Genomic DNA, 16,022 nt, shown 5'->3' on the forward strand with positions numbered 1-16,022 from the left:
CATTAATCTCTCAGTCACATGCTAAAACAAAATGTTATCCCTAATATGAATGTAGCAGGTCCAACTCTTATCTACTTGTTGGTTTAATCCATATTAAATCTGAAAAATACATAAAAGTATTTTCTATTATGTTAATTGCTTAGCAGAAAAAAAAACTGTGTGAAAAACATATCGATTTAGATAATGTCAATCAACCTTGTTAAAAAAATGCTACAAAAAAACCAAAAATCAGACTTACCGATATTGCCAGCCAGTGACGAGATTGGTATATTTCATTAAATAGCCATAAATATTTTCCATGTGATCACTGTTAGAAAAACAACAAGACAAAAACCAGTCAGATGAGACCAAATAAAGTAACAATTAAAACCATTAAAGTAGAAGATCTAGATTTTCATTTATGCAGTCTAAAGTCCACTTTCAGCAAACTGCTCAAAATTTATTTTAAGAAGGAGAATTTGTTTGAATTTGTTTTTGCAGGCTTACTGCAGAATAAAGAAACTTTAAGCAGACTTATTGGACTATCAGTAAAACTAAAGAATGAAAATTTTCAATATTGTTGAAGCAATGAAAGACAGTCTGGATCCGTAACATAAAATAGACACTTCTGGACACATTTATGATGCTTCAATATTAAGTAGTCAATATACTATTTATGACACCTGCCTGCCTACCCACCCCTCTTCTCTCCGGGGGGGAGGGGGGAGGAGGGGGGTAGTTTTGAGTTTCTACACAAAATTAATTTTTACCACCTTAAAAAAGACCCATATTAATCTCAGTAATTAAAAAGAAATCTGTCATTAGGCACTACTAATTAAAGTAAATACAGTTCTATTCATGTTGAACTTCCAGAACCATCAACAACTATACTAAAAACTGCCATATTGCAAATAGAGAAGATGCTCTGAGAAACCCAAGAGATAGTTTCAGATCACATTAAGAAATACTTTAAAGTATTAAAATGTCTTCACCATTTGTTTTACAACAATTTGGCACAAAAGATAAACAAATAACTTCTCTTCTGGGGCCCAAATCTGTAAGAAGCTCAGCACTATCTCCCAGTGAAGACAAGAGGCAATGAGGGCAGTCAGTACTTTGCAATATTAAGCTCCATATACAGAACTATTAGTATATATTTGCCAAAATAGATACTCACTCTGAATGTACTTGTTAGGGATGGTCTTCTTATGAGACCAGATCAGAGTTGTATTACAGTAGTTCCTGTAGGCCCCATTGTGCTAGGCACCATGCACACACATAGTGAAATATAGTTACTGCGGAAGAGGTTACAATCCGAATAGACAAGACAAAGGGTGGAAGAAGTTCTCAATTTTACAGTGGAGGAATTGAGGCATAGAAAGATTAAGTGACTTGCCTACCATCACAGAGGAAATATGCAGCAGAACCAGGAACTGAATCCAGGTCTCATAAGACTGCAATCACTGGCTGCAATGATAATTGTTTACTTTTACAGAGAATTATAAAGATAATTCTCTAATAATATTTTCATCATAGTTAAACCTCTAATTAAATCTCAAACGTTTGCTTTATTATAGTAGTTGATGGTTCTTACATTTCCCGGAATTCAGAATATATGGGAACACCTTACCTAGATAACTTACTGATAAGTTTTTCATCTTTACTAAAAGAACATATGCAGGCAGAATATGGCTACTGAAGTCAAGGGATTAATGTAAAATCCATTCATTAATAAAGACTGCTAAGCACAGTGGAAAATCTTTGTCTGTATGCACAAATCAAATTGTTGCCTACGTTTTGTTTCCAAAAGATTTCACTAGTATGACAATGTTAAACTGTTTATATATGTGAAATTCTTACTATTTCAACATTATGTAGAAAAATTACACCCAATTACATCTTAAAGTCTTTTTTATGACATACCTAATCGGACAATCCAAAGTAACATGCTAAATCACTATTCCAGTAAGAGGTCTTGCTGACTTTGTCTCTATGAAGGTATTCAGTTTACGAATAATACTCTTTTAGTTTTTCTTTTTTGCAGAGGAAATCAAAACAAACGCACTAATTCTTTCACCCAATTATAGTACATTAAAAATGGCACATCTGAAGCACAGAGCTTTAAAGAAAAAAAAGTAGGGCAATTTAATTTTATGTAGCAACTGGCTTGTGACCTATAAAACACAAGTGGCTATAGTTGCATGTGGTCATATAGCATTACAAAACTAGGTCTACATAGGGCTGAGGAGAGGTTCCTAGTCTACCAGACAGACACTTTCCTAAAGGCATCATGATTTTGCTAAAGCAGCTGGACAATTAACTCTATCACACACAAAATGTAGAAACTGTGTTGGAGGACACAAATGACTGCAACTTTTAATAAATGAGGACCTATTTTCCCCCTTTGGTAGTCTCCATCAAAGTTCTTTCCTTTCAGAACTATGCCCAGAGAGCATGTAAATAACTGACAAAACATAAGGACTGAAACATTCATCTTAGAGAGAGAACATGAGAAAGAATTGCCTAACATTATTGAAAATCTACCAACATTTCTCATGTCAAAAAGTATTCTATAGAAACCCAGTGACTGGTTCCTTTCCCAACTCCATCCATTCTGCACAGAAACAGGTCATTCAAGCCTCCTTTTCATCAGAGAATTGCAGCACAGCAATTTAAACAGGTGTGACAGAACCAATAGAAGTTGCAATATTGTGAGTGAAAAATTAGCTCCATCCTGTTTCAAACAGTACACCATGTCCACACACAGCCCCCCCCTTTTAAATATCGTACAGCCTCAGAATTGTTCTCCCAGCCCACAATTCCATGAATGCCTCCTTGGACCCAGTTAATAACTTCCATGGTATGGGTCTATTAACAACATTTCATGTTTTTGGTTTGTCCGGTGGATGTTTTGAATGGTTCCGTCCTACATCTGAGGATCTACATGAGTCATGAGACACTAGAAGATGCCACGGTGGAGGAGGTCCAGCAACTCCTGCCACACCACCCCCAGGCTTCAAGGCCTGGTATATAGTATGAATTCCACTGTCTTTGGGTGACGCTGCTTGCGGATTTTGTGTGCGTGTGTGCGCTCACACACACGTTTATTTGATCTTTTCATGTTGAAAACAGTTTATTCCCCTCCCCCACCTTTCATAGCTGCAACAACAATTCCATTCCCCAGTGTTTTCTTCTAGGAGGGAGAGACAGGTATGCTCTAGATCTGGAGGGAAGACATCTTTTTGGGTCCCTCATTATGGCCTATAGTAAGTTCCTCATCTTCCCTTCCCCAAGTAATGCTGTCAAGGATCCTGAGGATGATTCACTCTTCAAAGAGTGAGGAGAATAATAGGTGCTGGAGAACCCAGGGGAGTTAAGTACATATTCACGAGTTAAGTAGAAGAGTGAGCTGCCTGTCTATGTAACCTCTAACTAATAATCCTTTTGTGTTTTCTGTTTTAAACTGCTCAGGAATACAGAGATGCTGCTCAGGCAGTGAACTGACTGTTGTGACAACTTCCAGTAAAGTAAATTCATTGAGGTATGTGCCGGACACTAACCAACCGCTGCTTGTTTCCTTTCTATATAGCAAGAGAATCCCTGTGGACAAAGTCTACATGTTTTAGAAAGTGTTACTGAAGATGTATTTTTCATTCTACAGTTGTAACTTCCTCTGCTGCTGCCCTGAAGGTCGGGGCAGTAAACCTGGAGGGTGGAGGAAGCAATGGGCAGAGCTCAGACCTGCTGAGCACTGCCTCTGTGGCTCTTGAGCCTGCACACAGCCAGTAGGTAAGTGCTCTGAGCTGCTGAAGGTGTCACTGACGCATGGGTACAGGCACTGCAGAATTGCACTAAAGACCAATTGCTGTTCTGAAGCCCATATTATAGAAATCAATTCTGTTGTCTTAGTCTAGTTCCTAAATCAATAGATGTCTATGTAACACAAACATGCCAGAAACCATTAGAAGAATTACAGAACATTGACAGGTTTGAGAAATAATTATGTTCCTGTTTCTGTTTCTCCTCCAGAGTAGGATGCAGTAGCTGAGTGAGCATGATAGGAGGAATCTTGTGGTCCTACTGCAACTGCCATTCCTGCTTGTGTGGATAAACGGGACTTTAGTGTCTGCATAGAGCACTGGACTGACTACACCAAATTTCATTGCCCCTCCCCATACAATCTATTTCGAAGCAATTCACTCAGCCTCTGAGAAATTCCTCACTTTAATCATGAGGAAACATGCCCAAAATAAGAGTTAGTCCATGATTCATTCTAAGATATAACTACAAAACATTTTAGTAGCAATATCTGCAGACAAGATCAAAACAGAACAGAGTGGGTTGGGCGTGCTCTAATTAGAGCACAACAATCTCCTCCACTCTTTCCCCCACACCCTATTTAAAAACAGAGCTTAATAGTTCATATCCAGCTGTTACCAGCAGAATCACCCTTTTCTTCTATGTGGCAGCATTAAAGTAACCTTGCAACAAAGAATCCCCAGTAAGATGGCAGACTATTTATAGTTGCTCAAACAATACTACAGGTCTAAAACAAAATCATTCGGGGAAGGGAATCATGCAGTCATATATTCTTAGGGCCCTTCATTTTCAGTTCTTTTATTTAATTTTTCCCAGGAATTTATCTGTGTTTATTACTATGTTAACAAAAACAGATTAAAATCAGTGGAAAAAAACTTAATTTTCTGCGTAAACATGGGGGGGTTATTTTGGTGGACGGAGGGACAGGGGTAAAAAGTATTCATAGAGTAATACTTTAATTGAATTCAGTATGGTTTGCTGCAGAACCAAAACTCAAAACACAGTGCCACCTCTGAGTTTAAGAAAACAATACATCTCTAATCCCCAAATAAAACTTTTCATTTGAATAAACAGTTCACTGTTGTAGACTTAGAACTATTAGCCCATAAATATTTACATTTAATAATTGGGCCACACCATTTGTAGTGCATACACTCAATTTCATGTTTTCCGGTTTTGGGGTTTTTTTAAATTTTCAATTAGTTCCTTGTGGTCTGAAATGTCTCCTGATACAGATTTTCATTTTCTTTCCATTTTAGTGTGTCAGACCTTTAAACATTATCTTCTAAGAGTCTGAATGTATACGTAATAGGTGTGAGATTCATCAGTACATTTAGAACTTGCATGTCTGTTTGTTGTGTGTATCTTTTAGATTACTACACAGCCTTACTTTAACAGGCAGCTTGGCATATAGACAGACTAGTATATGATCGTAATACATCTCTCTCTTGCAATGTACTGTATTTTCCTAATAAAGCAAGTTATTTTTTATATATATTTGAATGATATAAAAGTAGGGTGAAAATCAGAAAAAGAACAATACTTTTTGTAAAACCCAGGACTTTTTCAGTAAAAATATCGGTTTCAACTGAAAACAAGGGACTTATATATTCTGAATACAGAATTTTTTAAGGGAGAAACAGTAACGGTATAAACTGTCTGAAAATGCTTCAGAACTGCTACCATATTATTGGCATACACAAAATAAAAAAGTATCAAGATTTGAATCAGTTGCACTCATTTAGAGCTACCTAAACTTTGGTGAAGTTTTAACAACTTTGGACAGAAAAAAGGTGTTTTGAAATTTTAAAGGACAAGCTTGCTTGTAAACATGTATGAAGTTCAATTTTTAAAAAGTTTGGTCTGAAACTTGTCTCCAATCTCCTTCGACTGGATTCACCCACCACTTTTTCACGATATGAAACCAACTGCAGAACATAAATCAAGCCCTGCCTTTCATTTACACATCCCTTAGAACACCGTACACTCAGAAAAAACAGAACCACCACCATGCTTCATGACACCACAATCTAAATCATGCTTATGCTGTAAAATAAGTGTGAGGAAATTCAGAGTGGTAGCTTCTGCAAGCAACACCTCAAGATGAGGAAAGGAAACCAGCCAGTAAAGGACTATGGCAATCCGCATACTATGTTTTGGAAATCACCTTATCGGATTATGATGATGGTGAATCAGATGGTTTAAAAAAATTAATGAAAATACATAAGTAACAGTGAAACAGAGAGCTGTGATCTTCCCAGTCCGAGGACACTGACTGAAACATAGGGAAGTGCAGCTCAGCAGATGAATACAAAAGGGAAGTGACTTGGAGACTTTCACAGTGGAATTAAGTTAACTTCTAGTGAGTAACAGTGGAATTTACCTTAACCCCACATGGAGTCTCCAGCCTCCCCCACATTCACCTACACTGAGCAGCACTTTTCACAAACTATGCCAGCAGACGACATTTCCTGAGTACAGTAGGAGCAACATAGTCCCCATCACCTTAGTATCTGACCAACTCACAATCTTTAATATATTTATCCTTACAGCACCCCTGTAAAGTAGAGAAGTGCTATTATTCCCATTTTACAGAGATTAAATAACTTGCCCGAGGTCAGACGAAGTTTGTGGCACAGCAGGAAATTCCACCTTGGTCTCCCACAACCCAAGCACACCAATGAACCATCCACTCCCTCATCGAGATACACCCAGTAAGATACACAATTAAGGAAATAATTAAAGCTTGGCTGGAAAAATTTACCCAACATATATCAGCCTCATGACTAAGCCTCCTCACCAGGTTTAAAAACTACTTGTGTTGCCATGCCAAAGTCATGCCCTCTTTAAACAGAAGTACATCCGCACATTTCATTCTGTACTATCATGGAAACCAGGGTGGATAAAAATCATTTATTTAAAATCGGTTTTTTGGATAAAATGCTTTTTGAGGAAAAAACCTGTCTAAAGATATATCTTTGAGCTATAATGTCTCATCATGGAATAGGGATTATAAATTCTAATTCTATAGTATGAGACAGGTTTCAAGTGAGCTGTAGCTCACGAAAGCTTATGCTCAAATAAATTGGTTAGTCTCTAAGGTGCCACAAGTACTCCTTTTCTTTTTAGTATGAGATAATCATGAAATGTTTAAGAAAAGTTTTGTAAACATGTTTTGTAAACAATAGTTCATGGATTAGGGACCCCATTTTATGGGGTTCCAGGAGCTTCTGTATAGATTATTTAGGTTAATCTTTCTATCTACCCAATGGGACTCAGTGTTCAGTCTAGAAGATACCATCAGAGATGCTTTGTTTTGCAGTTCTCAAACTGTGGATTTGTGTCTCGAGAGAGAACATGCTTGTTAACAGCAAAAATGTTTGGAGAGAGAGAGAGAGAAAAGGAGAAACAACAGACATCATCCCTATTGTCCCTCTGCAAGTTTGTTTACAGAGTCAATCCCTTACCTCTCTCTAAAAGTGCAAAGTTTCAAAAAGTTCAATGAATAGAAGATGGTTGGGACGGAATAGATCTGGAGAAGAAGTCTGGAGATAAATGTGAGAACGGAGGGACAGGCAGTAGAAACAAAAGTGAAACTGTTTGAGCAGCATATTCCAGAAGTCTTGAGGTCTTTTTGAGCGTAGCCTTCATTGAGTTGAAATCTACCATACCATTCTCTCACTAGAAGGGGAAACCTATTATGGCAGACCCAGTTTGGGAATAAGAGCCATTCAAGAAATATAGGTTTGCTGATGAGGTTTTAAAGAAAGTCACACCAGTGAACTGGTGGAAGTCACCTAAGCACTTGGATTCAGACACTGTTGAAGTGATAATCTTACTTTTAACAGCAGTAACTTCTTCTGCTGGTGTAGGAAGATGATTTTCTTTCTTTGGACTAATTTATTCCAAATTGAGAAATCGTTTGGGACCTGAAAAAAGCAGGAAAGCTTGTTTTTCTTTTCCAGATTATGAACAAACAGGAAAATGAAGGTGAAGATGACTGAGTCAGCTGCAGAAGCCAATATTTTAAGTTTCTCATGTTAACCTGGCTGACAGTCTATTTAATTTTTTTTTAATATTTCATTTAACTATTTTAGTTAAACAATTTTAACAAAAACATTGAAGTTTTTTTAAAATCAAGTTTGACTAAATTCAAAAATTCATGTGCTTATTTTGTTAAAATATTATGTTTGCTGTTGAAGAAAAAAATCCAGAATACATAATGTTGTTGTTTTAGTTAAATAAAACAAATTTAAATGGTGATCTCCTCCTAATACAGCATGGCAAGAAAATCCTCCAAGTATTAATGATTAACCTGTTGAACTGGAGATAGTTCACCTCCCAATAACTTCATAAGTATCTGCTTCAATTACCTTTGTCCAAAAAAAAAAATAAAAAAAAATACAGCACTATTTTATTGGGTGGAAAATAACACTTATGCTCTTTTCAGGGATCTACAGAATGCTTTTAATATTCTAGAATTTGGTCTGGAAATTCAGGCATTAGCTTGGTCACAGATTAACTGAGTAATGGAAAATAGGTGGTAAAACATCAGAAAAAAATAGGGTTGTCCTTAAAGTCTTTATCAGGGTACTTCATGGATCAATATCAAGACCCCATAAAAATATATAAAAATAATGACCTTCTTGTACAATTCACTCTAAATCTGTGATATGCATATCTGATTCAGTTATTTGTAACAGTGAAAGAGTGAGTGAAGTGTTCAAAATGACTTGGGAAAGGATTTTGAGTATCAGTAATATAAACTCTACACTATCCTATTAAGTGGATAGTAACTTGAAATTGTTACAACCGTTCATAACTTATCTAAGTTGCAGGAGTAAATACACTTGGATGTAAGTATTTCTAAGTCCTGACAAGCTTCAGAGGGGTAGTCCTGTGCCACCGTATAGACTAAGACATATTGGAGCATGAGCTTTCGTGGGTGAATACAAAAGTCCTGACAATATTCTCAGGCCCATAAATAACAAAATTAAGACAACCAATCTCAACAATCATTTAATCTAGAAGACTATATTTTCAAGAATGTTAATAAAATAGTTTCCACTGTATTACAAAAGATGAGTTATGTATACAGTAAAAGTATTAGCAGAATTACAGCACGAACATGGTGTAGATGTTTCACCCCAAAATAAGATATACTGGGAACACAACAATGTGGCCCAATTCCGACTGGGGCCTTTGGATACTACCACAGTATAAATATTTACTACTAAGGCTATGATTTTGGCACAGAGGTCACAGAAATTGTGAATCTAAATAAAATTAGTTAAATTCTGGAAATGGCTGTGGGAAGAAGAGGGAAGTACTTCAGCTGCAGAGCTAGGCCCAGCTTCCTGCTCCAGGTGTTGCTATCTGGCACCACTCAGGTTTTCAGTATCCACCCCTCTTGCAGCTGGAGAAGGAGGGGCAGATGGGCCAAATCAGAATGCCACTGCAACCTAGCACATGGGGTCACACCACCAATCAAATTTGGCCCCATCTACCCCTCCATCTACAGAGCGGCGGATACCCAAAGTTTAGAGGCATCAGGTCTCATGTCCAGAGTGGGGAGCTGAGTCCAGGAACTGCTGCTGCAGGGTCAACTTGCTCTCAAACCCTCCCCTGACCCAAACTTTTCCAAGATTTCACTGACTAAATATTTAGGCCACCAAGGACATGAAATGTCTTTTCTGTGAAATGCCTTGAATGAGAAGTACATGGCTAATCTGCCTAAAAGCAAAACCACATTGCCCCTGCCAGGAATGTTGGTGACATTCCTGTGACTTTTCCTTGAACCTCCGCCGTGAAATTTACTAAAACTTCTTGTGCCAAAATCTTAGCCTCATTTACTGCTCTCCTGTAGTAGTTGTAGTCTGCCACTTTTATTATAATAAATGTCAAATATATTATACAGGTAGGCATATGTTGCAATGAAATCCTTGCACCTACTTTAGAGAAATCCAACAAGAACTCATTTTGCACTCCTCTGTGAAGCCTTTATTTTGTTTTTTGAGATTCCTCGGTGTGCAGTAACTGCTTTTACAAAATATGTCCATATATCATTGTCATAAATATAAAGGGAAGGGTAAACCCCTTTGAAATCCCTCCTGGCCAGGGGAAAGCTCCTCTCACCTGTAAAGGGTTAAGAAGCTAAAGGTAACCTCGCTGGCACCTGACCAAAATGACCAATGAGGAGACAAGATACTTTCAAAAGCTGGGAGGAGGGAGAGAAACAAAGGGTCTGTGTCTGTCTGTAGTCGTCTTGGCCGGGGACAGAACAGGAATGGAGTCTTAGAACTTTTAGTAAGTGATCTAGCTAGGTATGTGTTAGATTATGATTTCTTTAAATGGCTGAGAAAAGAATTGTGCTGAATAGAATAACTATTTCTGTCTGTGTATCTTTTTTGTAACTTAAGGTTTTGCCTAGAGGGGTTCTCTATGTTTTTTGAATCTAATTACCCTGTAAGGTATCTACCATCCTGATTTTACAGGGGGGATTTCTTTATTTCTATTTACTTCTAGTTTTTATTAAAAGTCTTCTTGTAAAACCCTGAATGCTTTTTCATTGTTCTCAGATCCAAGGGTTTGGGTCTGTGGTCACCTATGCAAATTGGTGAGGCTTTTTGTCCAACATTTCCCAGGAAAGGGGGGGTGCAAGTGTTGGGAGGATTGTTCATTGTTCTTAAGATCCAAGGGTCTGGGTCTGTAGTCACCTAGGCAAATTGGTGAGGCTTTTTACCAAACCTTGTCCAGGAAGTGGGGTGCAAGGTTTTGGGAAGTATTTTGGGGGGGAAGGACGCGTCCAAACAGCTCTTCCCCAGTAACCAGTATTAGTTTGGTGGTGGTAGCGGCCAGTCCAAGGACAAAGGGTGGAATATTTTGTACCTTGGGGAAGTTTTGACCTAAGCTGGTAAAGATAAGCTTAGGAGGTTTTTCATGCAGGTCCCCACATCTGTACCCTGGAGTTCAGAGTGGGGGAGGAACCGTGACAATCATAAAACAAGATTGAACCCTTATGCGTTTCCTTGATAAACAAGCTTCAGGCCCAAACTTGTATACAGTATCTATATGGAAATGTTGATCTTTGATAGTTCTTAGCTAATGGAATTTATTTATAAACTTTGCAAGGACACCACCACCAAAGCACCTGCTCATGTCAGACCATGTTTATCTTCACACCATCATTCTAAGTAAGGGTGGTATTACCCCCGTTACACTTAGAGAACTGCACAACAGAAGACTGAGTTACTTGCCCAACATAACACAGGAAGTTTGTGGCAGAGAAAAAACAGAGCAAATCTGAGCCACAGTCCAGTGTCTTAGCCACAAAACCATCCTTCCCTTGGAATCACTGCAGGCTGCTAAAGTTAGGCAGCTCCTTATATACAGCACTTTCCAACTCCTTTACAAACACCCCTCTGAGATAGGTAAGAATTATCCCCATTTTACTGATGGGCAAACTATACCACTCAAGTACCTTTTCCTAACAAGCCAGATTACTTCATTAGCCCACACACTCCCTTGAAGAAAAAAAAGGCGGGGAAGCCTGTCATAAATATAAAGGGAAGGGTAAACCCCTTTGAAATCCCTCCTGGCCAGGGGAAAGCTCCTCTCACCTGTAAAGGGTTAAGAAGCTAAAGGTAACCTCGCTGGCACCTGACCAAAAGGACCAATGAGGAGACAAAAAGAAAAGGAGTACTTGTGGCACCTTAGAGACTAACCAATTTATTTGAGCATGAGCTTTCGTGAGCTACAGCTCACTTCATCGGATGCATACCGTGGAAACTGCAGCAGACTTTATATACACACAGAGAATATGAAACAATACCTCCTCCCACCCCACTGTCCTGCTGGTAATAGCTTATCTAAAATGATCATCAAGTTGGGCCATTCCAGCAGGAGAGTGAATTTGTGTGGGGGGTGGAGGGTGAGAAAACCTGGATTTGTGCTGGAAATGGCCCAACCTGATGCTCACTTTAGATAAGCTATTACCAGCAGGACAGTGGGGTGGGAGGAGGTATTGTTTCATATTCTCTGTATGTATATAAAGTCTGCTGCAGTTTCCACGGTATGCATCCGATGAAGTGAGCTGTAGCTCACAAAAGCTCATGCTCAAATAAATTGGTTAGTCTCTAAGTTGCCACAAGTACTCCTTTTCTTTTTGCAAATACAGACTAACACGGCTGTTACTCTGAAATGAGGAGACAAGATACTTTCAAAAGCTGGGAGGAGGGAGAGAAACAAAGGGTCTGTGTGTCAGTCTATATGCTGGTCTTTGTCGGGGATAGACCAGGAATGGAGTCTTAGAACTTTTAGTAAGTAATCTAGCTAGGTATGTGTTAGATTATGATTTCTTTAAATGGCTGAGAAAAGAATTGTGCTGAATAGAATAACTATTTCTGTCTGTGTATCTTTTTTGTAACTTAAGGTTTTGCCTAGAGGGGTTCTCTATATTTTTGAATCTAATTACCCTGTAAGATATCTACCATCCTGATTTTACAGGGGGGATTTCTTCATTTCTATTTACTTCTATTTTTATTAAAAGTCTTCTTGTAAGAAACTGAATGCTTTTTCATTGTTCTCAGATCCAAGGGTTTGGGTCTGTGGTCACCTATGCAAATTGGTGAGGCTTTTTGTCCAACATTTCCCTGGAAAGGGTGGGGGGGTGCAAGTGTTGGGAGGATTGTTCATTGTTCTTAAGATCCAAGGGTCTGGGTCTGTAGTCACCTAGGCAAATTGGTGAGGCTTTTTACCAAACCTTGTCCAGGAAGTGGGGTGCAAGGTTTTGGGCAGTATTTTGGGGGGAAAGACGCGTCCAAACAGCTCTTCCCCAGTAACCAGTATTAGTTTGGTGGTGGTAGCGGCCAGTCCAAGGACAACGGGTGTAATATTTTGTACCTTGGGGAAGTTTTGACCTAAGCTGGTAAAGATAAGCTTAGGAGGTTTTTCATGCAGGTCCCCACATCTGTACCCTAGAGTTCAGAGTGGGGGAGGAACCTTGACAAAGCCTCAGATGTTTTTCAAGAGACAGATTTTAGATACCTAAACAGTTATATCCAAGGATCATTAAAATGTAAAACTATTTTTCCACAACTTACTAACATTAGTCCATTTGTATTATTACTGTTGGCCCTCTGTCAAGTGACAGCAGATGTCAAAGCCTTGCAGGCCAGCTTCCTTTTGTTGGAGAAATCAGTGATGCTAAACCAGGATATATTCTTTGTGCAACTTGTTTACTTCACACTATATATAGCAGTGCTTGAACACAGGTGGTCACAAAAGGCATGCAGGCAGGCCTCATTCGAGAAACTCTGCCAAAACACCAATGCCCGGTTCCAAGGAGCAAATATGTTTCAAAAACTGATCTTAGTAAGGCAGATTAAAGCAGAGAGCAAACTCCCAAACTGCTTGCCATGGCTCTCCACACAAAAAAATAATCTAGTAAAAAAAATTAACATTGATGCAACATTTCAGCAGACTGAGAAGTGCTTGCATGCTAAGAGAAAACTTGAAGACTAACAGCAAGATCTGACGACTCCCATCACAACACCTATTTATTAGGGGATAGTACATGAAGGCACCTCCAGGATCAGGGCCCCATTGTACTCAGCTATGTACGAACACAGGAAACCAGAGTCTCATCCACTGAGAACTTACATGTTGCCTTCAATTCGACTGTAACAAAGTGAGTAAAAAAAAAAAAACAAAAAAAAAAAACAAATAGCAGGAAAAGGGAAAGAAGAGGGTATTCGTAGCTAATAGAAGGCACAACCCTATGTTTTTGAAAAATGTAAACTAAGTAACGGTTTTAAAAATTCCTAATTGAAAGGTAAATACCCCGATCTCACTTAACATTTGCTCATCTAAAAATCTCAGGAAAAGTGTGCAGGGGCTTGCTGACTATATTAGTTTATTCCCCTTGCATATGGACTGTCCAAAAGTTTCCATCTACATAGCATTATTAGTTCCCTTTTAAAAAAGCAGGGGTGGGGGGGAAAAAAACCACCCCACTACTTCCTCTGAGGACAGGTTCCTAGAACTGTGGTGCCACACCCATGCGGTACTGGGAAACCACCCAAATCTCAAGAGTTCTCCTTTCCCTCCTGCTGTCTTTTGGGCATGGGTGGGACCCTATAGGCATCAAGTGAGAGACAGCAGAAGTTGCTTGATCATTTAAAGAGCATATACTCTGACATCCTATTTTTTTCTCAAAAGCTATTTAGAAGGGGGAAATAAAGTAAGATTCACTGTGCAATTCACCAGCATTTCAATAGTCAACTGCAAACTGGAAGCAGCGGTTCCTGTTCCATCATTTAGACTTGTGGCAGAAGAAGTTGTATTTTTCACACTTACTGTTTTCTGTGGCAATCAGCACATTCTCCTCCACTCAGTCAAAATACAGTGCAAGCAAATCTAGGAAACAAGTTCCTCTAGGGCAGTGGTTCTCAACCAGCGGTACACAGAGGTCTTCCAGGGGGGACATCATCTAGATATTTGCCTAGTTTTACAACAGGCTACATAAAAAGCACTAGCAAAGTCAGTACAAACTAAAATTTCAAACAATTACTTGTTTATACTGCTCTACTATATACTGAAATGTAAGTACAATATTTATATTCCAATTGATGTATAATTATATGGTAAAAATAAGAAAATAAACAATTTTTCAGTAACAGTGTGTTGTGACGCTTTTGTATTTTTATGTCTGATTTTGCAAGCCAGTAGTTTTAAGTGAGATGAAATTTGGGAGTACAGAAAACAAATCAGATTCCTGAAAGGGATACAGTAGACAGACAGTTGAGAGCCACTGCTCTAGGGTACTTAAGGAACTAACTGAAGCAATCTCAAAACCATTAGCAATTATTTCAAGAATTCATGGAGGATGAATGAGATCCCAGAGGACGGGAAACGGGTAAACATAGTATCTGTTGTTAAATATGGGACCGAATTACAGACCATCAGTCAGGCTTACTTCGACACCTGGAAAGATACTGGAACAAATTACTGATCAATCAATTTGTAAGCACCTAGATGATAAGAGGGTTATAAGGAATAGCCAGCAATCATGTTAAATCAGCCTAATTTCCTTCTTTGACAGGGTTACTGGCCTAGTGGATGGGGCCGGGAGAGGGTGGGAAGCCGTAGACAAAATATATTTTGATTTTAGTAAGGCTTTTGACACAGTCCCACATGACAGTCTCATAAGCAAACTAGGGAAATGTGGCCTAGATGAAATTACCATAAGGTGGGTGCACAACCTTTTGAAAGACCATACCCAGAGTAGTTAGCAATGATTCACTATCAAACTGGGAGGGTGTATCTAATGGAGTCCGGCAGGAGTCAGTCCTGGGTCTGGCACTATTCCATATTTTCATTAATGACTTTGATAAATGGAGTGGAGAGTAAGCTTATAAGATTTGCGGACATCACCAAACTGGGAGGTGTTCGGAGGGCAGGATAGGAATTCAAAATGATCTTGACAAATTGGAGAGTTGGTCTGCAATTAAGAAGCTGACATTCAATAAATTGCAAAATACTTCATATAGGAAGGAAAAATCAAATATACAACTACAAATGGAGAATCACTAGCTAGGTAGTAACACTGCTGAAAAGGAGCTGAGGGTTACAGAGGATCACAAACTGAATAGGAGTCAACAACATGATGCAGTCATGAAAAGGCTAATATCACTGAAGTATATTAACAGGAGTTTCATATGTAAGACATGGGAGGTAACTTTCCCCACTCTGCTTGGCACCAGTGAGGCCTCAGCTGGAGTACTGTGTCCAATTCTGGACACCACACTTTAGGTAAGATGTGGACAAATAGAGAGAGTCCAGCAGAGAGCAACGAAAATGATAAAAAAAGTTTAGAAAACCTAACCTCTGAGGACAGAGTAAAAAAAAAGTTAAAAAATTGGACATGGTTAGTCTTGAGAAAAAGAAGATCTGATGACAGTCTTCAAACCCATTAAAGGCTGTTATAAAGAGGACAATGATCAGTCATTCTCCATGTCCACTGAAGGTAGGACAAGAAGTAATGGGCTTAATCTGCAGCAAAAGAGATTGAGTTTAGAAAGCTTCCTTCCAAGAGAGATTGTGGAATCCTCATCACTGAATGTTTTTAAGAACAGATTGGATAAACACCTGTCATGGATGGTTTAGGTTTACTTGGTCCTGCCTCAAGGTGGGGGACTGGACAACCTGGGGGTGGGCAAACTATG

The 16,022-nt window shown here is 38.8% G+C and overlaps 1 protein-coding gene across 1 annotated transcript in view; it reads right to left on the minus strand.

Moving 5' to 3' along the window:
- The window catches only part of OSBPL11 (oxysterol binding protein like 11), a 72,528-nt gene that overhangs the window by 44,585 nt on the left and 11,921 nt on the right, over positions 1–16,022 (minus strand). Inside the window, exon 2 of the mRNA XM_073305184.2 lies at positions 239–307. Within this exon, the coding sequence (XP_073161285.1) occupies positions 239–307 (69 nt within the window). The remainder of the gene's footprint in view (positions 1–238; positions 308–16,022) is intronic.

The sequence above is a fragment of the Lepidochelys kempii genome, chromosome 11 (genome assembly GCF_965140285.1).
Source record: "Lepidochelys kempii isolate rLepKem1 chromosome 11, rLepKem1.hap1, whole genome shotgun sequence".
Taxonomy (NCBI): domain Eukaryota; kingdom Metazoa; phylum Chordata; order Testudines; family Cheloniidae; genus Lepidochelys; species Lepidochelys kempii.